We start from the raw sequence: 21,472 nt of genomic DNA, 5'->3' as shown, positions 1-21,472 counted from the left end.
TCAGTATGAATAATATTTTTATTGATATAAATATGCAATACTACATACAATATGATTAAGTGATGATAAAATATAATAAAGTGCATATGCCATCGCAGTCCTGTGATACATCGATACAAACATAATGTTGTGTGATACAAATAAAAAATAAAAACGGAAAACATCCAACATTAGTGAATATCAACTCAAATGCATTGCTGCAATATATACTCTGTACTCTGTGGAATAAATAATCTTACATTTTAGGTGTTTTTATAATGTGATGGAATAACAAAATTTCCCATGTAAAAAAACGTCTTGTCCGAGTGTTTCTTTTTTTAAAGTTCAGAATGTCTTTTCATTTGTAGATCATGCCCAGCCTCAGTTCAAGGCAGCTCATTTGAAATTATTTGTAAACACTCAATAGCATTTGTTCATAGCCTTAAGGTAGTCAATGACTGGCAGTGGTGAAGTGCCTGTATCTTTATTTGCATTGAAGGTATGATTTTTGGCATGCTTATTTATCACTGTAGGACGACCAGCCTTGTAAAATATTGTTCTCCTGTCCCACCCACTGCTGGGGTAAGGGGTCCTTGTCGAGCTCAGGGCTGTCTTCATCGCTGGAACTCTCGTCCGACCAGCTGTTCCCGTCACTGTCTCCGCGCTTGCGGATGGAATTGCTGGCTTGCAGGATCGGGTGGCAGACCAGACAGACGCGCACGGGCTTGCAAGAGATGTTGGGGATGAGGAAGCGATTGCTGGAGCAGGAGCCGCAGACCACGTAGCCACACTGCCTGCAGTGGTGGCGGCGCTGTGTGACTGTGAACTTGCTGCAGCAGCGCATGCAGATGGCCGAGGCGCTGTCAGGGACCCAGGCAGGGGCGAGGGTCTCCCCAGGAGCCTGGCCCGTTTCGTTCAACCTCTTGGCCCGACACTCCTCAATGTGCGTGATCCAGGCATGCTTCTCTTGGGGCGAGGCGGCCGACACATAGAAAGACTTGCGGGGTGTGCGGATGAGCCACTGGTTCTTCATGTCTGGGGAGTCCTCCAGATCCTCCACCTTAATGTCCTCCAGCTGGATGACCTGCTGGGTGGTGTACCAGCGCCCATTGACGATAATGCTGCCATACACTAGGATGTCATTGAACAGGAAGAAGATCCGGGGCTGGGGGCTACGCCGGCAGAGCTTCATCAAACACCCCTCACCCACCAGGACCCGGCCTGGTTTCTTCAGGGGCTTCCCAGACGGACCGAAGAAGCTTTCCACTGCCAGGATCCGCTCCAAGTTCTCCTCTGTGGAAGCCAGCTTGTTAGCCATGACAGTATTACCTCAATCTGCAGGGAATAAAACAGTGCTTGAGCATTTTACACACACACACACACACACACACGAAGACACACACACACACATAGACACTCATACATACTGAGCTGCATAACAAGATGAGTATGTGTGGATACAAAAAGCTGCTGTTTTCCTGCGTTAAACTTCATTCCACAGAGAAATGATAAATTTTCTAAAAAAAGGACTGAGAAATGATAAATTTACCTCAAGTGATTGCTGATCTTCAAAGTTGCAGTTAATGTCCAGAGTATAACTTTGTGAAGGTTTTTTCTCTTGACCCTCTGGAGCAGAAGATATGCTGTAAGAGTAAACTGTTTATGTGATCCACCAGCCGAATCAGCGTATTTATCAGTACACGGTCTTTCATTTCCCCTCCCACTGCTGATAAATTTGCATGTCTTCCGATATAGTGAGGTCTGAATTTCCAGTAGGTGTGTAGACGTCTACCTAAACATCATTTACAGTTCAGGGAATTTCTGGTTAGACTTGTCTAGCACTTCAAAAAAAGTCGTCCTCAAAAACTTAGAATTTAGAAATAATTAAAATGAGTTGCCTGAAGCTGGGTGTGCTCTACAGATGGAAAGATACTCTGAACTTTTGTCTGAAAATTCAACACTAGGACAAGATGCCTTAGTTAATGCACCTGTCTTAACTACTGCTTGTATTTTTCCATAGACTGCGTTGTTGCTGTTCTCGTTTGTGTTAGTGTTAATCAGTTTAACATTCAGGGTCCAAGTTGAACTATGCGGTTGTTCCCTGCACTTGGACTGGTACTTCTCTCTAGGGTTTTCGTCATACTTGTTCCTGGTTATGGTTATACACTTTGTTGTACGTCGCTCTGGATATTGACTGACATTGAACGTTTTCAGTTTTTATTCTTTATTGGTATCATGAACACAATATTATGCATGTATCAAAGTAGCAAGAGACTGTGAAGGCATTTTATCATTTTATTTTGCATAATACCATTCAAGGGACATCCAAGAATGTATGTGTCAGGAAAGCTTACACAAACTTTCTGGACCTATTCTGGGAACCAAAAATGATTGGTTTGTTTGCAGTACTATTTAGAAAGCGTGTGCATACACGTGCAGGAGAACAAATCCAACAGTGAATCATGTCACTGTCCCAATACTTCATTTAAATATCCTGAATTATTGTTTTTCTGAAATGGGGATTTTAATTCTGTCTTCCAGAACTAAATTACAAAACACTCTGTTTTTACAGTTACAGTTTTTCTTCTTACTTGTCCTTGTTTTGTTTCAAACCAGTACTTAGCAGACACCCAAGGGTGCTGAAATAACCTGCATAACAACATTCCCCACTGTGTTTGTTTTTAACCACAGGCTCTTTAATTCAAATAGCATGATTTTCTGGGTGTTACTTCTAACTTCGGTTGAAAAAACAATTGCATGTTAAAAATTTTGCAACCAAAAACTGTGAGGCAGCATTTTTTATTATACAGGTACATGTAGTGGTATGGGTGCATGGAGGCCCACTGAAGAAGGGCAGGTAGACCTACGTTTAAAATAAAACAAAAATCTTTTTTATATAAAATTTTCTCTGAAAAGTTAATACAAACAATGGCTATGTGTTCTTTTTTTTCGGGAAGTGAGGGGGGGGGGTGGTCTTGACTGAGCTGGATGACGTATGATAGAACATAAAACAACCATACAGTATTCATCACTGTTGAGTGAAAATATGTAGAATGACCGGTTTTTAGTATCAGGAACTACATGGCTATTTGGTTGTACTGGGAAGTACAATGCAAAAAATTCATAAATGTAGTTTCATAACCAAGAAAAACAGGAAATATATATGGATTTGTGAGATGAACCATCATTTTTGCTCTGTGAACTGGCTGGCAGTTATTATTATTATTATTATTATTATTGTTATTAATAATAATAATAATAATAATAACAATCATAATAATAATAATAATAATGCTGCTTCAGAGAGACCCACGTAGGACACGTTTACACATCTTCACCACAGGGTGTCTCTGTAGTGCTCAAAATAAATGCTCAAAGACTTATGATGGGAAATCTTACTGATGGGAATGCCCCAATGAGCCTTTGAAAATTTAACCGTAAATGCAGTTACTGGCATTGCCCTTAGGTTCTGTTACAAATGGTCGCCATGGTTCATTCATACCAGGGTGTGCCAAGCTCACCCGACAAGATGCTGGTACAGGTTTTTGATTTTGCCCAGCACTGGTTTTAACTCATCAAGGTCTCGACTGAAGACCATGATTAGTGAATTAATTGAATCAGATGTTGTTTTGCTGGGCTAAGACAAAAACATGCATGCATGTCACCCTTTTAAATGTAGACTAAATTCTGCATTTTATAGACTAAAATCTCCATCTTATCTCATTTAAGCCAGCACTGTAAGACCAGGAACTAATCAACCACTATGCCATAAAAAAGCAAAATAGTAAGTATAAGATTATTTTATTCTCTTTTAATCCCTCTAATTTAGACACTGAGAATGCATCTAATAACCTTTATCAGACTCTAAAAGGGTATGCTATTGCCCTCTTTGTTTGTGAAAACATACTACACAAAAATATGAAAATCATCCATGATTACAGCATTATCACCTTATGAGATATTACTTGTATATAGAAAAGAATAGCAGCCAAAAAAAGAAAAAAGTATGAAGTCAGCATTTAAACTTTCCTAAAATATACATTTTATATGCTATTTTAAATTAAGGAAATTAATATAGGAGAAGTATGTAGTATGCTTAAGGTGACTGATATGATCTTTGATAATTGTGAAACCTTTTCCTCTGTCACCTATTTCTGTTTGACCCTTGTTAAGGCCCCTGTTTTGTCTGTATCAGTTTACGTACTGTCTAGCTTCTGGTGCCTATCAGTTCCTCTGTGACTGGCCGTAGACTCAAAATGTGCGGTTTGGGCAGGGGCGTAAGGTGGGGACGGGAAGGTCAGAGAGCATTTGCGACATAGCTCAGGAGGTAAGGCCGATTGTCTGGCAGTCGGAGGGTTGCCGGTTCAAACCCCGCCCTGGGCGTGTCGAAGTGTCCTTGAGCAAGACACCTAACCCCTAACTGCTCTGGCGAATGAGAGGCATCAATTGTAAAGCGCTTTGGATATAAGCGCTATATAAATGCAGTCCATTTACCATTTACCATTTGTTTATCGCAAATTTATATTAAATATAAACTTGGTAAAGGAATTGGATATAGGGGGATGACAAGTCTGTTAAGCAACTGAAAACATTGCAGGGAAATGGCAAACATGTCCTCCAAAGCAGGAAGTGGTGGTGAGAAGAAAACTAAATAAAGAAAGAAAAAATTGAATACCTGTAGGATCTCCAACTACCCCTGGGTGAAGACTGCTGGCCCAGCTACATTTGCTGAATTCTTCACTGCGGGCTCCATCTGCTGGAGAGATCACAACACAGTCACAAAAAACCAGCGCTCATTTTCTGGTGTCACGACCCCACAGGTCTACTATAAATGGTTTATTTCATACTTTCTGGTGATATCTGGGAGTATCTAAGTGTTCACTATGAACTCCCATGTCATGGAGGGATTGAATAATCATTGGCACAGACTGACCACTTAGCCATTCAGTCAAATCAGCACTCTATAGTGGATGAACTGTATATATCAAAGGTTATTATTATTATTATTATTATTATTATTATTATTATTATAAACATTATCTCTTTTATATATGAATTTTTTGATGCTTTATGTTTGATAAATGTGTGTATGTAATTTGCGTGTACCGTATCTCAACACAAACCTTTACGGAAGAATATTATGATAAGTTTTACGAATGATAACATGATAAGTATTAGATCAGTTTGAGTGATGGACTGTTTAATTAATTTAGGATTATCAGGAATAAATAAATTATTTATATAAAAACATGGCAAATAGTTTGAAAATCAACATTGCTTTCAAGATGTAAACTGCTTTACTATGATTCTGCCTTGAACTGCAAAGGTTCACCCTCAACTTTAAATTATTTTAAAAATTGGTGTGTCACACCATACATATTCAGCAACCATAGTGACCACTATCCTCACCGTTTCAGTTCATTAACACAGTGTGCATCACATTTCTCATTTAAAACACAGCCCACTCTTCTGCTCTGTCTGAGCAGCATCACGCTGAGAAGTGCTATTGCAGCTGATAACTTAATTAAGTGCTGATAAATCGTCTGCCATACTAATTATTTCACTTTATGCTCTCTGTGAGATTGTGTACCTTCTGCTGCATCTGGCAAACTGGTCACAGACAAACAAGCAAAACCTATTTATGTTGTCTGTGTCAGACAGACAGACACACACACACACACACATACACACAATGGTTTGGGGCTTGCTTATGAGTTAGTACATACAATATTATGTGTATTTCAAAGTAACAAGGGACTATGATGGCACGATCATATTGTTTTACATATAGTATTGTATATTTATATGAATAAATATGATATTATTCATACTAACTTTGCTTGACTTTAATTATGATATACTTGAAGATTGTTATTTAGTCATGAAAGAGCATCATGAACGTAATTCTATGACCATCCCTACAATCCATCTATCTAACCATTTTCTAAACCACTTACTCCTAGTCAGGGTCGTGGGGGGGGGGGGGGGGGGGGGGGGCTGAAGACTATTCCAGCAGCCGTTGGGTGAAAGGCAGAAATGCACCATGGACAGGTCTCAGTTTTACAGAAATGGGAAAATCTCTGTCTTCCAGAATTAAAGTACATTTCTCTCTTGTGCATGCAGGTGCAGGAGAACAAAGCCAACAGTGAATCATGTCACTGTCCCAATACTTCATTTAAATATCCTGAATTATTGTTTTTCTGAAATGGGGATTTTAATTGTGCCTTCCAGTATTAAATTACAAAACACTCTGTTTTTAAGTACACAGTTACAGTTTTTCATCTTACTTTTCCTTGTTTTGTTTCAAACCTATACTTAGCCGACATCCAAGGGCGGTAAAATAACCTGCATAACAGCATTCCCTACTGCGTTTGTTTTTAACCACAAGGTCTTTGTCTTGGAGGTAACGTTCAGCGACGAAAGATCAAAACAGCACTATTACATAGGTGACTTGATGTAGGCCTGTATGTATACACACACATATTATGGATGCTCTGATTATGGAGGCACTGATACCAATAGCGAATCCATGCGACCAGTTTCAACGGATACTAATACCCGATCTACTGAGAAACTGTCTGCAACTAGTTCTACAATGTGACTGTGAAGATGCAGATGCTCTCTTGCTGCACTTGTCTAACATTTCAATCTCCTAACTTTGCTTAAAACTTTACTAAAAACCAAAATTTAGCAACAAAAACCTATTATGTGGCATTTTTAATTTCACAGTTACAGGTAGTGGTATGGGTGCATGGTGGCCAATTGATGTTGAAAGAAGGGCAAATGGGACTAAGTGTAATATAAAATGGTTTAGGGCTTGCTTCTGAGATACTACAGATATTTGAAGGACTGTGCAGCATCTCAGTTGAATAAGCAAATGTTCCACATTAATTATCCCTTCTATTTCATGCAAAGTTATATATTCTCAAACACAAAAGCAACTTTCCCTCTTACATCTGCACAAAAAGTATTTCCCATTGTTAAAGGCTGGGTCGACCAGTGTCAAATTACACCTCACCTTGGGGAAGCACTCCAGTATTTGCCTACAGGATTGGTTTCACATATGCTGTATAACTTCAATTCAGCTGTCACTCACACTGAATTAAGAATGGATATGCTGTCAGTCACTCTGAATTAAGAAAGGATATGTGAATGTAGCCTAGGCAAGTACACCTGTATTTTTCACACTCTCTCAGACAGTTCACTTATCAGAAGCTATTGGCCAAGTCACATCAGGTGGTACAACATCAAAAGATTCCTGTCAGATATCGAATTCTCATAGGCTTTATGATCTGAATCAGGTATTCACATTCAGAATAGATGACTCAAAATCATTTCCTCTAAACCGTAATCTCAAAAGAAATGTTATGATGGGTGCAGGATAATTATGTTTAAGACACTGCAATTCCTCTAAGTGTATTCTAAGTTGCATTTTTTTTTTTAAATACCACATGGTGGCGACATAAATCTCCTTTGTCTATGTAGACTAAACAAGATAAAACAAGAAGAGAAGACACACATTGGAAAATATGCCTGATATACACTACATCACCAAAAATGTGTACACCCTTTCTAATTTCAGTCACACCCATTGCTAACAGGTGCATAAAATCAAGCATACAGCCATGCAATCTCCATTGACGAACATTGGCAGTAGAAAGGGTCGTACTGAAGAGCATGGTGAAGTTTGGTGGAGGAGGAATAATGGTCTGGGGCTGTTCATGGTTTGGGCTGGGCCCCTTAGTTCCAGTATAGGGAAATCGTAATGCTACAGCATACAATGACATTTCAGAGAATTATGCGCTTCCAACTTTATGCCAACAGTTTAAGGAAGGCCCTTTACTGTTTCAGCATGGCAATGCCCTCGCGCACAAATCAAGGTCCATAAAGAAATTCTTTGCTGAGTTTGGTGGGGAAGAACTTGACTGGCCTGCACAGAGGCCTGACCTCTACGCCATCAAACACCTTTGGGATGAATTGGAATGCAGACTGCAAGCCAGGCCTTACGCCCATCATCAGTGCCCAAACTCACTAATGCTCAGTGGCTGAATGAAAAAGAATCCCCGCAGCCATGTTCCAAAATCTACTGGAAAACTTTCCCAGAAGAGTGAGGGCTGTTACAGCAGCAAAGAGGGTCCAACTCCATATTAATACCTATAGTTCTGAAATGAGATGTTCAACAAGTAATATGTACTTATGTGCGATGTTGTGGTGTGATGTTCAGGCATCCACATACTTTTGGAAATGTATTGTATGTATATATAAATCAGATTTTTGTGTATAATTTTATGATATAAGCACCTTCAATGACATCATTTGCAAGTTCAAACATAGTGAAGCTTTGTTTCTGATTTTGAGGAAGGAGAATGTGTTGTCATCTGCAATTATTCATGTTAAATTGATGTACTGTAAAACCTCTTAGACATTTTATATAGTTTATATGAAACACGGGTCTGTAAATGGGAAGTGCACAACACCTGGAGGCACATGTTGGAGGTATATATACTTAATATTTGTATTTTCTATATTTATGATTTATTTCACATATAAAGTCAATATATAGCTTTTTTCTTTGTTCAGCGTTTTACTTTGATACGTCTCTAATATTTTTCGTTTTGGTAAATCACTGGCAAAGATTGCTGCTAAAATTTTTGGTGACACCTCTCTCTCTTATCACAGTTAAGAAAGTGCTTTCTAAACTCTGGAATTTGCTTTGTGAATGCATAGTGATTCAGACCCTGATTCTGCCCAGGATATACCCTAGGTAGTCATTTTCCTCTAACAGATTCAATAATGAGTGTAAATTATCTTAGGTCTTAAGACACCAAGTTCCTCAATTTCACACCATAGTTTTTCAGATTAATATTATCACATGAACTTGATTTGTCAACTGAAGCTAAGCACATGGCAGATGTCACACATTTCAAATGTCACAGATAGGACCAACCACAATGGGAAATGACAACAAAGGAACACATGCCTTCTGTCCTCTCAAACTGAAAATGGCTAAACCAGCCAGCCTAGTGCACAAAAGCAGGCTCAACACTTACAGAAAATGCCTACTCATTTAAACATAACTTCCTATTGTTTTAGCACATTGGCATCTATATCCACTTTAAAATGTCATATTTATATTCTTGAAATGATGGCACTGTTCAAGTATATTCCACAGAACAGTTGTTATTGAAATTTCACTCAATATAATACTCCACCTTTGCCATAGTACACTAAGTCATACTTAGAAGGAGACAAAGACCATTGAAAGTGTACTAATCTTTTTAATTACAGTATACTTACAGTGGCCTTTGTCTCCTCCAAAAGTTGACTCAGTGTACTATGCCATAAGTGTACTATTTATAGATATTTATGGCATTAATTGAATATTCTTGTTCGTAGTACAACATGGTAGACATCTATACATTAGCACAACATGATGGTCATTACATATTTCTCTCTAACAGACTAAATGCAAAACAAATCAACAGTGAAGTAGAATTTGTCCTGAAGTGATAAATAAATGTGTTGTTTCAGATACTGTTGAAGACAATACGCTGTTTTACACAGTACACTGATTCTTTAAGAAAATAATCAGTTTTATAAAATATGTATATTACATTTTCAGCTGGTACTATTTTTTATATTGTTGCTACCATGTCAAATTTATGTGCTTTATTTATTTATTTAGAAATATCCTTTTAAAACCGAACATGAAAAAAACTTCAAGGCATATAGCATCTCTTGCAAATGATGATTCTATTTCTTTCCATTCAGAGAGTCACTGAATTGACTGGCTGAGAAAACTTGAATTTACTTTACTTTAAAGTTAGCCCTCTCTTGTGTAGGTCTATGGGCCTGGATGCATTGTAGTGGTAATCAGCCCATCAAAGAATACAGTGTGGTTCCAGCCTTATGAAAAACCCCTCTGGATGGCCTTCTGATCAAGCGTCCTAGAGATGCTGACAAAGTGAAGAGGAAAAGAAATGGAACTTTCCAGGTTGGTAACTGCCTTACACACACATACACTAATGTACCCCCCAGAGTTTGTATAGGAGTGTAACATGTATGGGAAAGGGCAGCACATTTATGCTCCTTTCCATATTGAACTCATCACCATGATAATTTTGACGGATGAGGTTTATCTGAGTACGGCATACAGAACTTTCAGACATCAGATTCCCTGGAGGACTACCATGCTGTCCTTCAGGCTGAAGTCACCTTCACACTACCCAGACAATCAGGGAGCAGGTACAGCACAGGATGCTGACCTGTAGCACCCTCCACTGGCAGAAGTAGGCAAATACACAATTCTGCATCAATGGAGTGTGGAGTGGAGGTTTACTTCAAACAGCTGTTGCAATGCCTCAAATGCACTATGCAACCAGGCCAGTAGACCCAGCCTTCAGAGGGGGCACTACTGACCCTCTAGAGAAGTGAGATGAAGATTTTTGGGCCATAAAACTAAAGTTATCTTGTTCCCTTGTTTTAAAATAAACTTCTGGGGAGTAGTCCAAAAGTAGACCTTAGCTCTCTCATTGGGTTGTATGAGCATGCATTTTATATGCCAGGTTCCATTCCATGTTTTCTTCTGAAAACCAATAGTAACATTTTAAAATCTGTTCTAAGGCAGTGTATGGAAGTGATTGCTGTCATTATATACATATATAACATATTATGTTTAGTGGTTACCGTTATTGTCAAATCAAACAATGGTAAAACTGAATGTAATAAATTCACATTTTTTAAAATAAATTTTACAGCCAGGGGTGTAGCACAAAATTCTCTGCCCTGTGCAACTGCAGTATCTGTGGGCCCCCTCCCCAAAGCTAGTTTTTGGATCAACCTGCCCACCTCAGTCAGGACAGCACAGTCCCTCCTTACCTTCAAGCCTAACCTGAAAACCGATCTCTTCAGGAAATACCTCTACGCCCTCACACAATACCATTCCCCTCTATCACATCTTCTCCGATCTATCATATCTCTTCCCCCAACTCCCACCCAAAAAATGCCTAAAATGTAAATATAAATACTTGCTACGCTTGCACCCTCAGCCCATGCATATTTCCCATGATCGTCTTCATTATCTCAGAATCTGGTAATGGCCCAATAGCAACCTCTTTTGAAATGGGAACCATGGATTACTGAGCTTACATGAACACCATATTCCCTATTGTCATTGGTCCAGAGTGGATTTTCCTGTCTGTGGATTCTTAAGAATAAACAGAGGAAATTTACAAATTATCCTACATTCAGTTTAAATAGTATTTCACGTGATATGTGTTCACATCTTAAAATTCAAATCATATTCTATGAGGCACTTCATGACAGAAAAAGTGCATTGTGCTTAAATGGCCATACAACATCAGCACAATGTGTGTCCCCAGATAAGAACTACAGGCATACAAATGTAACAAATCTTTCACCCTGTATTACATATATTAAAGCATAAACAAAGAGATAAATACAAAAATTGGCAACACAGGAACCCATCTGACACTGTACAGCCTAATCGCATTGCATCTGGGAGTGGGCAACTGTCCAAAGCAGGCATCAGGGCAATGTGCGGGTCTGAGCCCATCCTGTTGTGTTTACTGCCCTCTCTCTGGGGCAACCATCTGGAACGGCATTTTAAAATATCCCTAAAAGTGGCATCCATATTAGCAAAGCAAACTTGCAGAAGGGCAAGATGCATGCCCCTGGCTAGCAGTCCTGTCTAGCAGACTGCCCAGCCAGGCATCCGGTGCCTAGACTGGGCTGCTGTCTGCATGGCATGCATTTGGTAGTCACAAATGCCAAAGGCATTAACAGCCTTTAACCTATGGGGAAGGACATATCTGACTACATTAGCAATATGGCCAGGGGATTTCTCACAAGGGCAAATTTAGTATTTTCTTACTTCTGAGCAAACGGCCTACTAATCTAGGAGAATATACCTCCCTGGGTACATTTCCATTAGATGAAGGCATTTAGCAGATGCTCTCACCCACAACAATGTACAAAACAGCATTATTAAATGTTCAGACAGTCAATGCCAGGTCAGTGGTGTCAAAACCAATAGTGCTAATCAGTACATAATCCAACAAAATAACATTTAAGTGCCTTAGAAAGTGACAGTGGGCAGTAGTTGACTGTAAAATGGTGTATGTATTTGGGTTTGTTGCTTTACGTCTGTGTATATTAACCCCCAGAGTCTTGCCCTTCCTGCACTTAAAACTTAAAACTGGGACAATCCAATGAAAAGACAAGAAACAATAACAATATCACACTGTAGCTCACACAGGTCCCATCACCATTAAGCACTCAAGATTTGACACCGATGAACAGAAAAATACAGTGAAATCTCTTTCGAATCTCATGATTCCTAAAAAGTGTACTGTTGTCATTAAATCTTTGTTTTCTTAACCTACAAAACATTGAGAGATCCTGTGCATTACTGATAAAACATTTGGCTTTTATAATATAGGTAGGCTATGCAGCAGATGACCACACATTTTAGGAACATTTGAATTGGGTGAACAAAAATGTTTATAAAAGGATGTGTCGCACATCTTGTACTTATTCTAGGCCTGATAATTGTGTAGCATGTTACTGACAAATAGCCAGCTGCGACAGATAGTAGGCTACACATAACCAGAACTACCTTCTGCTAGTATCGTCCTCTCTTTATACAAACCATTAGCTGAACTAAGAACTAAAGTATTGTAACTATTCAGACATGATAAAAGCTACAGTGATTTCCATCAAGAAACGCAACTGTTTAAACGCTGATTTAAGTCCACTTCAATGAGAAATATTCAGTATTTAATTGTCACGTGACGGGTCAAAGGTTGCGACTGCGTCGTACTTAGATTTTTTTGTAAAATACCGTAGTCTTTATATTAAATGAAATTACTAAAGATATTCACACAAAGTATGAATAGCATGATAACTCTCAAAATATAAAGCTCTCATCGATCTTATACATCAGAGACCCTATGAAATAAAACATTAATTCGCTACGCAGTTTCAGACAAATACAGTAAGAAGGCGCCACCTAACTGGGTCTCTCTCCTCGTCATTATGCATATTGCGCGGCACAAGGATTGGCCGCTAAATATCCCGATACATTTTGTTTTCTCGATGATGACAGCTGTATCGGCCGGAAGATTTCAGAAGTTGGTTTCATATCTGCCACAAAACACACTCGGTAATTTTAGGATTTTGTTTGTTTTATTGAATACGAGTTTTGTTTACTTCTTGCTTGTTCGAGCCACGCGGTATTTTCTTTGCAGTTCCTGATTAGTGTACCGCCCTGGGACTGTCACCACCCCCGCCACGCCCCTCAATTTGCCGGCAAAAAAGATACCAGATATTTATTATGAATCTTCCTCGTTGTTTTAAATTAAGTAGTATATGACAGTGACATTTGCTTTTGTATTGCGTTATCGATAATATATTATTGTTTTGGAGCCGATAGGCCAGTGTAAAGAGATGTTAAATTCGGACTTGCCGCCAGGTTTTTTAAATGACCCGCTTTGACTGCCCCTTTTTCTATGCGCACAGATAGACGACTACAGCAGTTTATAAGCTGAGGCGCAAATCTTATCGCGCCAGCTCAGAACAAGCGAGCGTCAGTCAGGCAACACGTCCAATCGTTGTGGTACCGACAAAGGCCCACTCCACTGAAAATGTTCACATAGTGATCGGTTTTTCTTTGGACTGAAACAGAGGCTGCATGCATCTCATCCAAGGAGCATCTTTTAAGGTAAGATGTGAATCATGGATAGCTAGCTAGCTAACTTGGAACGTTGCTAGCAAGTCGACTACTTTATAGGGTTAAATTTCAGATTTTTTCTTATTTATTGCAACAATTAGTTATGAGTATGCATTCTGATTATAAGGGCTTAATATTTCTTGCTGATTGACACTCTTTATTGTACATTACGAAGAAAGCACGTTTACTACACAGGAAGGCTTTCACAAAGCCCAAGCCCAGAGGCAGACGCCAAGCTTTCGGCGCGGGGAAATGGAAGTGGGACATGGTGTTTAAGTAGAATAAAAATAGTAAATAATGATAAAGTTATGTAGAAGTTAGACGAATGACAAGTTCGAAATCCATATTTTTACATTTGGGAGATCGGATGGTTTGTGACAAACGGTAATTTTGTTTAAATGGTAGAATTGTCGGTACCTTGACGCAAGCAGCAGGAAAATGGCCGAGCTAGCTACTGTAGCTAGTTAGTTTGCTAACTAACTGTTAGCTATGTGGGGGTTGGGGAATGTGAGTTATTAACATTTTTTGTTTTTTTCCCACTCTCAAAATGGTGTGCCTTTTTCTTTTAGTGAACCGTACCTTCAGAGGATACTTGCCAAGATATAATGCCTAGAAAAAGGTTGGTTTCATTTTGTTTTCCCGTGATGTTTGAGTATCATTGTAAACTATGTTTGCGCAAAAAGTTGCAGTTATCTGACCAAATTTGTAGCTTAGCCAAGTAGCTAGAAAATATGCAGACGAATTCCTCAACAATAATGTGATCAATACATAACTTTTCCTTTCAGTGTAAAGGCTGAATTGAAGACGACCCCAATCAATGAAGCATCCAAAGAGTGTACAGCCCGTTCTCGAAAAAGAAAGGCAGATGTTGACGTTGTAAGTTGGTGTACCCAGGAGTCTCAGCGATGGTCCTTTGCTTCAGAAGTGAAATGGCTTAAAATTGAAATCTCTTGTTTTTTTATCCACAGTATTTGCAAGATCCTGATGAGGTAGTTACTGAAATGACAAAAAAGAAGCAGTGTCGTACTCAGGTAGGTAATGCCATCTAGCAAATTCATATGGTGTGTTCACAGATTAACTTACTGATTTAGATTTGAATGATTTATTGAGCATAAAGGTTTCAAAGCCAAATTCATTGGTCATGGATGTATGACCCCCCCCCCCCCACACACACACACACACACACACACCATTTGTTTTCACATTTTGCCGTCTAGCTTCAAACACCAACTCCAATAATGTTCATTTGCAAAACCCCTCCCTGCTCCCTTTAGTTATATTGGTACATAGTCAGTGTGAATAAATGCATTCAGAGGCAGGATGTCATGTAATTGTCGTACATCTCAGCAGTAGCTTTGTGTCAACCACAAAATATTTCTGTGGTGGAATGCTTTGGCGTGCAGCTGGCTATGTGCATTTTCCTCCAAGCTTGTCTTGACAATTGTACAACACTTTTGTCACCTTTTCCTTCCCTCTCAGAGGATTGTTTAGTTCTCTAACTCATTTTGTCACAGGTGTCAGCATGTGTTTGTCTTGTCAGTGCTCTGATCCTCTCCCTTGGTCTGTTTTCCATTGTGCGAAGGCCTGCTGGAGTCAAGCCACAGGTTGCACAAGTCCGTGCAGACGAACCCCCACGCCTGACGATGAAGTTGAGGAACCAGACACTGTGAGAGGCCTAGTCCTCTCACAGTATGCCTTCAGAAACCTCTGCGGCACCCCTGCTAGGTCTTCCCCTCTGCCTGTCCTCTGGTGAGTGATTTAGTGGGGATCAAATTTGTCTTCAAATATGAAAACCATTTCTTGGATGGGTTTAAATGAATGCCGTGCACAACAGAATGGTGTGTGTGGCTGGGTTCTTACCTATGACAGGACTGGGTGTTGTACCAAAAGGTAATCTGTCATAATGTATACTGCCATTCCCTTTGTTAGCTGACTGATTGGTCTTATTTTTGTCTTTTGGGCTATAGCTGGGCAAATAAAGAGGATGTGTGGAATAACCTGCTCAAGAAAGACAAGGCATACTCAAGAGACATGCATTTCATGGAGAGACACCCACAGCTGCAGCCAAAAATGAGAGTTATACTCCTGGATTGGCTAATAGAGGTTGGTGTTTTGTTATGAATAGTTCACCCGATGGCATACTTAGTTGCTATGAATGATCAGGGCTGTCTTAATTGGCTTGAACATGCCCATACTGGTGGGGACACTGCAGAACCAGCAAAAAAACAAAAAAAAAATTGTAAAGCCAATTAAACCAGCCCTGATTAATATTCCTTTTCCAACTTTGTTTGTATGTATGTGTATGTATCCACGCACACAAGCGAGTGACAAATTAACGGGAAAAACCTGACCAAAACTAATGCAGATGCTTCCGTACAGGCGTGCTGCATGATACAATTAAGCAATTATTTATTGTCCTGTCATGCTCTGTGGCATCTATAAAAATTCTGAGCAAGCCCAGTTGACCTTGATTTTGGATCAAGATGTCATCCGTTTTATTTGTCACCCGTCTGGATATACAGGTGGTGGAATGACCTCCCTGTGGAGGTCAGAACAGCTGAGACTGTGACCCATTTCAAACGACGACTGAAGACCCACCTCTTCAGGCTGCACCTCTCCCCATCCCTCCCTTCCCCCCCTGTAAATGACTAAACTTAGGGTTGTAACTAGGCAGCTGTTTAATAGGTGACTTAGTTGATGCGCCAGTCTTAACGACTACTTTTTCCATAGATCGCGTTGTTGCCGTTCTCGTTGTTAGTGTTAATCAGTTTAACCACCAGGGTCCAAGTTGAACTATGCGGTTGTTCCCTGTACTTGGACCGGTACTTCTCTCTCTGGTTATGGTTATACACTTTGTTGTACGTCGCTCTGGATAAGAGCGTCTGCCAAATGCCTGTAATGTAATGTAATACATGTATGTATATACAGTGTACACTTTATGACCAAAAGTCTCTGGACACCCCTTGGTCTGGGGCTCTTTTTCATGGTTTGGGTTAGGCCCCTTAGTTCCAGTGAAGGCATACCTTAATGCTATGACATTCTAGACAATTCTGTGCTTCCAACTTTGTGGCAACAGTTTAGGGAAGGCCCATTCCCGTTTAGCATGACAATGCCCCCGCGCACACTGCAAGATCTATATAGAAATGATTTTGTCTAGATTGCTGTGGAAGAACTTTCCTGGGTTGCACAGAGCCCTGACCTTAACCCAATCCTACACCTTTGGGATCAGTTGGAAAGCCAACTGTGAGCCAGGCCTCATGGCCCAACGTCAGTGCTTAATCTCACTAATGCTCTTGTGGCTGAATGGAAGAAAAAACCTGACAGCCATGTTCCAAAATCTACTTGAAAGCTTTCCTAGAAGAGTGGATGCTATTCTAGCAGGAAAGGGTCGACCAGCTCTATATTAATGGCTATAATTTTGGATGAAATGTTGGATGTCAGGTGTCCACATACTTTTGGACATGTAGTGGGTATTTATTACATATACACACTACATTTTCACACATGTAGTGTGGGTGTATATATTATTACATTGTGTGTGTCTGTATGCCCTGCGCCAGAGTGGCGACTTGTCCAGAGTGTATACCTGCCTCTCGCCCAGTGCATCCTGGGATAGGCTATAGCACCCCCCCATGACCCTGACCAGGATAAGCGGGTATAGATAATGGATTGATGGATGTATATCGGTGCCAACTAAGACCTCTCACATCCTTTTTCTCTACAGGTTTGTGAGGTCTACAAACTGCACAGAGAGACGTTTTACTTGGCCCAGGACTTATTTGACCGGTACATGGCAACCCAGACGAATGTGCTCAAAACGCGACTGCAGCTCATTGGCATCTCCGCTTTATTCATCGCTGCCAAATTGGAGGTAGGGAAAGGCCACTGACATATCCGCTCCCATTTTGTTGCTTGTTATTGATGCACGCCTCAATGTATCGAGGTGGCATGCTGGATTATGTTGTTTTCTGGTCTCTTGATTTTCAGGAAATCTATCCTCCGAAGGTGCACCAGTTTGCCTACGTTTCAGACGGAGCCTGCACAGAAGACGAGATCCTTAGCATGGAGTTGATTATCATGAAGGTATGCTTCCACAGCGACCTATCTTGGAAAAACTTTTCCAAAAAACATCTTGTTCCACCCATTAATTTTCTCAGTTTTCCTAAAAAAAAAAAAAAAAAAAAAAAGTCTGATTCCGTAAACTATTTGGCCACATTCTTATGTTTTGGTTGTGCTTGTTGCTGTCTCTCGCAGGAGCTAAAGTGGAGTCTTAGCCCCTTGACATCCATATCCTGGCTAAACATTTATATGCAAGTGGCATACCTGAAGGACTCCGGAGAGGTGCTGATTCCTCAGTATCCACAGGCTACATTTGTGCAGATAGCGGAGGTAAGGTTTGAGGAGTTTCTCCACAGTGTTGATTTTACATTTTTTTTGCTCCCCTTGCAAAATCAGCAGCAGACATCACTGTCGGGATAAGTCAAATATGCTTTATTCCCTCGACTCTGGAAGACCAGAAGTGCAAAATTTAAGAGATTTGTCCTCATGAGCTTGAACCTTTTCTTTACAAACAGTCTTTGCATTCCCAAACTGAGTTGGTTGCAGTGGTAATGCGCATGCTGCTCTTGAGTTCTAATGGCCTGTATTTCCCTATACCAGCTCCTGGATGTGTGCGTGCTGGACGTGAAGTGTCTGGAGTTCTCCTACAGCATGCTGGCAGCCTCTGCCTTGTTCCACTTCTCCTCTGTGGAGCTGGTGGAGAAGGTCTCAGGTAGAGTACAAATTTTTGCTCTCATTCAGGCTGCAGATGATATGGTTTTATCAGAATGTGTGCTCTAAAGAGTCACTAGAGCACTAATGAAAGATAACTATGCTGACTGTGAACCGAAGTACAAATTCTAAATGTGTTCTTACAAGCCTTAAGATGAGAAATGTAAAATTATAATGAAAAATATAGATTTATATATATAAGTTATGCCGTTTTCAGGCCATATTTATATATATATGACCTGAAAATGGCATAACTTCAGTTATTACCAAAGGTGGGAGTGCTTTCAGGTGAAGAAAGGAGGGGAACCAAGGTGCGGTCTGATATGTTGGGTTTTCGGTGTTGGAAGCAGTACAGGCAGACAGTGATGAGACTAAGGACCCCCGTTCCCTCCGCAGGTTTCCAGTGGTCAGACATGGAGCGGTGCGTTAAGTGGATGGTGCCATTCGCAATGTCCATTCGGGAAGTGGGCAGCTCAGGGCTCAAGACCTTCAAGGGAATTTCTGTGGACGACCTGCACAACATCCAGACCCACGCTCCCTACCTGGACTGGCTGGTAAGCATCCACTTTGGAATATTTATGTGCTCTGTGGCCTTATTGAGTGCACATTGCTCTCCATTGAGGTTGCATTCGAAAAGCCACATGTCTTTTCTATAGTGAGAGAAACCATAGTATGTTGTTTATTCCATGTAGGGTACTCAAATATTTCATAAGCAGTTGTGTATTATGAGGGGATTCCCGGCTATACGTAACTTGTCATGGAATTAAGTTCCTGTCGTGAAGGTGCAATTGTGTCCTTGAGCAAGGTGCCTCAGTTGATGAAAACAAAGTAAATAAACCACTTCTTCAAATTACATTTATTCTGCATGTTCTTTACTTAAATTAAGTGATGTTTGAAAGCATGCTGCTTTCCTCGGTCTACCATTCTGATACGCCGCTGTTTATGGGTTTCCAGGAGAAGGCGTACTCCTACCAGTTGGTAGACGTGGAGAGGAGTCAGAGGTCCCCCGTGCCTTCATGCGTACTCACCCCCCCTCCGAGCAGCGAGAAGCCTGAGCTTCCCTCGTCTTGAGGACCCATCTGCAGAAGCTGGGCCAATCAGGTGTCTGGCAGGAGGGCGAATTACAGCATTGCACACAAACTGTCTTCAGATGCTACAGGGGGGCACAAGGCTTTGTGGTCTGTCGTGATTTATCCAGTGGTTGTGTGTAGTCCATCAGCTATTTTAAAATGTTTTATTTTTTTAATTCCTTTTTTTAAATGGTCCACCAAGTTTTGGACCACCTGCCAAATATCCAGAGTTGTCATCGGAACTCTGAATGCTGCTAAAATTGGTGGGACTTTGAGGAATGGATCCTGAACACGTGTTTGCCGGACCCACACTGCCTTTGGGAATTGGAGAAATACTATCTGTTCGGTCTGGACATTAGGCCCGCTGGTCTTTGCACCAGAGGAACAGCCAGCTTCAGAAGCGGACATATAAGATTTTATGTTGGACCTCTTTACCGGTCCACACAGAGTATAGGTTTACCAAATTGAAATTTGTATTTTTTATCGTTATTTTTTATTTTGTATTTTTTTCTGTATATTTTCAATGAAATGCTGCTACTTTTCTGTACCATTTGAAAATAAATTCACTGTCTCAGACAGCTTATCTTTTACATGTTGAGTGTGACCATCATTCTGAGAATTTTACTTTGTCTGTGTAGTGAAGTGATGGAGGAAAGGTGAGGTCACAATGCAAGCCTGTATTAATACAAGTTTTTTTGTTTACAAGTTTAATTTTTGTTGATACAAGCCAGAGCTCAGCTGGAGCTGCTCTTGCATGTGCCCACCATATAGAAAAAAATTGGGATTTTTATACATTTATTTTTAAGGAAAGTAACCATTAACTATGAAAAGCTACATTGTTTGGAAAGTTGGTCACATCTGACTGTCCTGCCCAGAGGACTAGATTCCATGTCAGACTATATTCACATTTGGTCTGATCTGCCACTGCTCATCTAGGTTCATCCAATTTTCAAATGCTAATCCTTGAGCCATTTTTGACCAATGAGCGTTTCCCGTGAGATAACTGCATAATCAGGACTTGGAGGGGGGAGGGGCATAAATCTCTTGTGTGGTATCTGAAATGTGTTGATACAAATTGTACTGAATTGTGCTTTTGATGGATGTGCTGTTTGCACGATTTTTACACATTATACATTATTGTCTCAATTTGCCAGTGTGCTTTCCCATCATTGGAGTTACTCCACAGTGACCAGAAAAAGTACTGCTTGCCAAAGGTGATCAGATCAGTGATGTGACACAAAATGGAGCATTGGTCTGCCTGCCTATAATGGCTGTCCCTGCCACGAACACAGACAGTGCCCTCTGCTTGCAGTAAGCATGTTGAGATGATGGAAGATAGTACTCCACTAGATGTCAGTAATGCTGTGGCTCTTGAGTTGATCACATGGCATCGCAGGGAACTCTTGATTTCCTTAACAGATGTTAGAGTTACTTATTACATTTAACATTGACGTTTTGCATTCTGGAAAAGGTCTTGGATTTGTCGATTTTGTGATTGCTGTTTTTTTAGCTTGCCTCAAGCTCTTCATAAATGCCTGCTCTGGGTCTTATTTCATTTCAAATGATTTGTTGAATAATGTACTGGTATTGAGTAAATGTATTTTTCATGAGGTAAAATCAACTAATTTATAGGATTGAATTCTATTAGATCTTATGAGGAAAGAAAACTGCTAGGAATGATTTTGTTGTGCACTTCTTTTTTTCCTTAATGTTTTCCACTTGGAAGACAAATCTGGGTGGAAGGATGTAGAATTCATGTCTCTTTTTAAAGTTCAGTTACTCCCTCGTCTTGGGGATTTTAAGTGCATCAAACTGCCTGGTCCAAAACAGCGGGACCCAGACGCATTGTTTTTGGTTGATGATTGCCCTTCCCCTCGTTTGCATGAATGGGGCGCGCTTGAAT

General features: G+C 40.3%; 2 protein-coding genes across 2 annotated transcripts; one reads left to right on the top strand and one right to left on the bottom strand.

The window, feature by feature from the left end:
- Nucleotides 1-1,701, bottom strand: LOC135242308 (pleckstrin homology domain-containing family F member 2-like). The gene is made up of 2 exons (XM_064313323.1): nucleotides 1,529-1,701; nucleotides 1-1,314 (listed from the first exon to the last, which is right to left on the bottom strand). The coding sequence occupies exon 2, from the start codon at nucleotides 1,295-1,297 to the stop codon at nucleotides 497-499; it is 801 nt and encodes a 266-aa protein (XP_064169393.1). The 5' UTR covers nucleotides 1,298-1,314; nucleotides 1,529-1,701; the 3' UTR covers nucleotides 1-496.
- Nucleotides 1,702-13,509: 11,808 nt separating this feature from the next.
- On the top strand, nucleotides 13,510-20,159 carry ccne1 (cyclin E1). Its single transcript, XM_064312894.1, has 12 exons — nucleotides 13,510-13,720; nucleotides 14,299-14,348; nucleotides 14,515-14,605; nucleotides 14,698-14,760; nucleotides 15,312-15,478; nucleotides 15,697-15,832; nucleotides 17,454-17,600; nucleotides 17,717-17,812; nucleotides 17,984-18,118; nucleotides 18,389-18,500; nucleotides 18,896-19,053; nucleotides 19,454-20,159. The coding sequence occupies exons 2-12, from the start codon at nucleotides 14,335-14,337 to the stop codon at nucleotides 19,568-19,570; spliced, it is 1,236 nt and encodes a 411-aa protein (XP_064168964.1). The 5' UTR covers nucleotides 13,510-13,720; nucleotides 14,299-14,334; the 3' UTR covers nucleotides 19,571-20,159.
- The last annotated feature ends 1,313 nt before the right edge of the window (nucleotides 20,160-21,472 follow it).

The sequence above is a fragment of the Anguilla rostrata genome, chromosome 16, assembly GCF_018555375.3.
Source record: "Anguilla rostrata isolate EN2019 chromosome 16, ASM1855537v3, whole genome shotgun sequence".
NCBI classification, from domain to species: domain Eukaryota; kingdom Metazoa; phylum Chordata; class Actinopteri; order Anguilliformes; family Anguillidae; genus Anguilla; species Anguilla rostrata.
The sequence above is the reverse complement of the archived record's forward strand: the minus strand, read 5'-3'. Positions and strand labels throughout refer to the sequence as shown.

What these genes read in the sequence shown, in the direction of transcription:
- ccne1 (XM_064312894.1), top strand. An exon ending in AGAAGCAGTGTCGTACTCAG is followed by an intron (nt 14,761 to 15,311) that starts GTAGGTAATGCC and finishes CATTGTGCGAAG; the next exon opens with GCCTGCTGGAGTCAAGCCAC. An exon ending in CTCCCTACCTGGACTGGCTG is followed by an intron (nt 19,054 to 19,453) that starts GTAAGCATCCAC and finishes ATGGGTTTCCAG; the next exon opens with GAGAAGGCGTACTCCTACCA.
- LOC135242308 (XM_064313323.1), bottom strand. Translation starts at nt 1,297, where the DNA reads ATGGCTAACAAGCTGGCTTCCACAGAGGAGAACTTGGAGCGGATCCTG.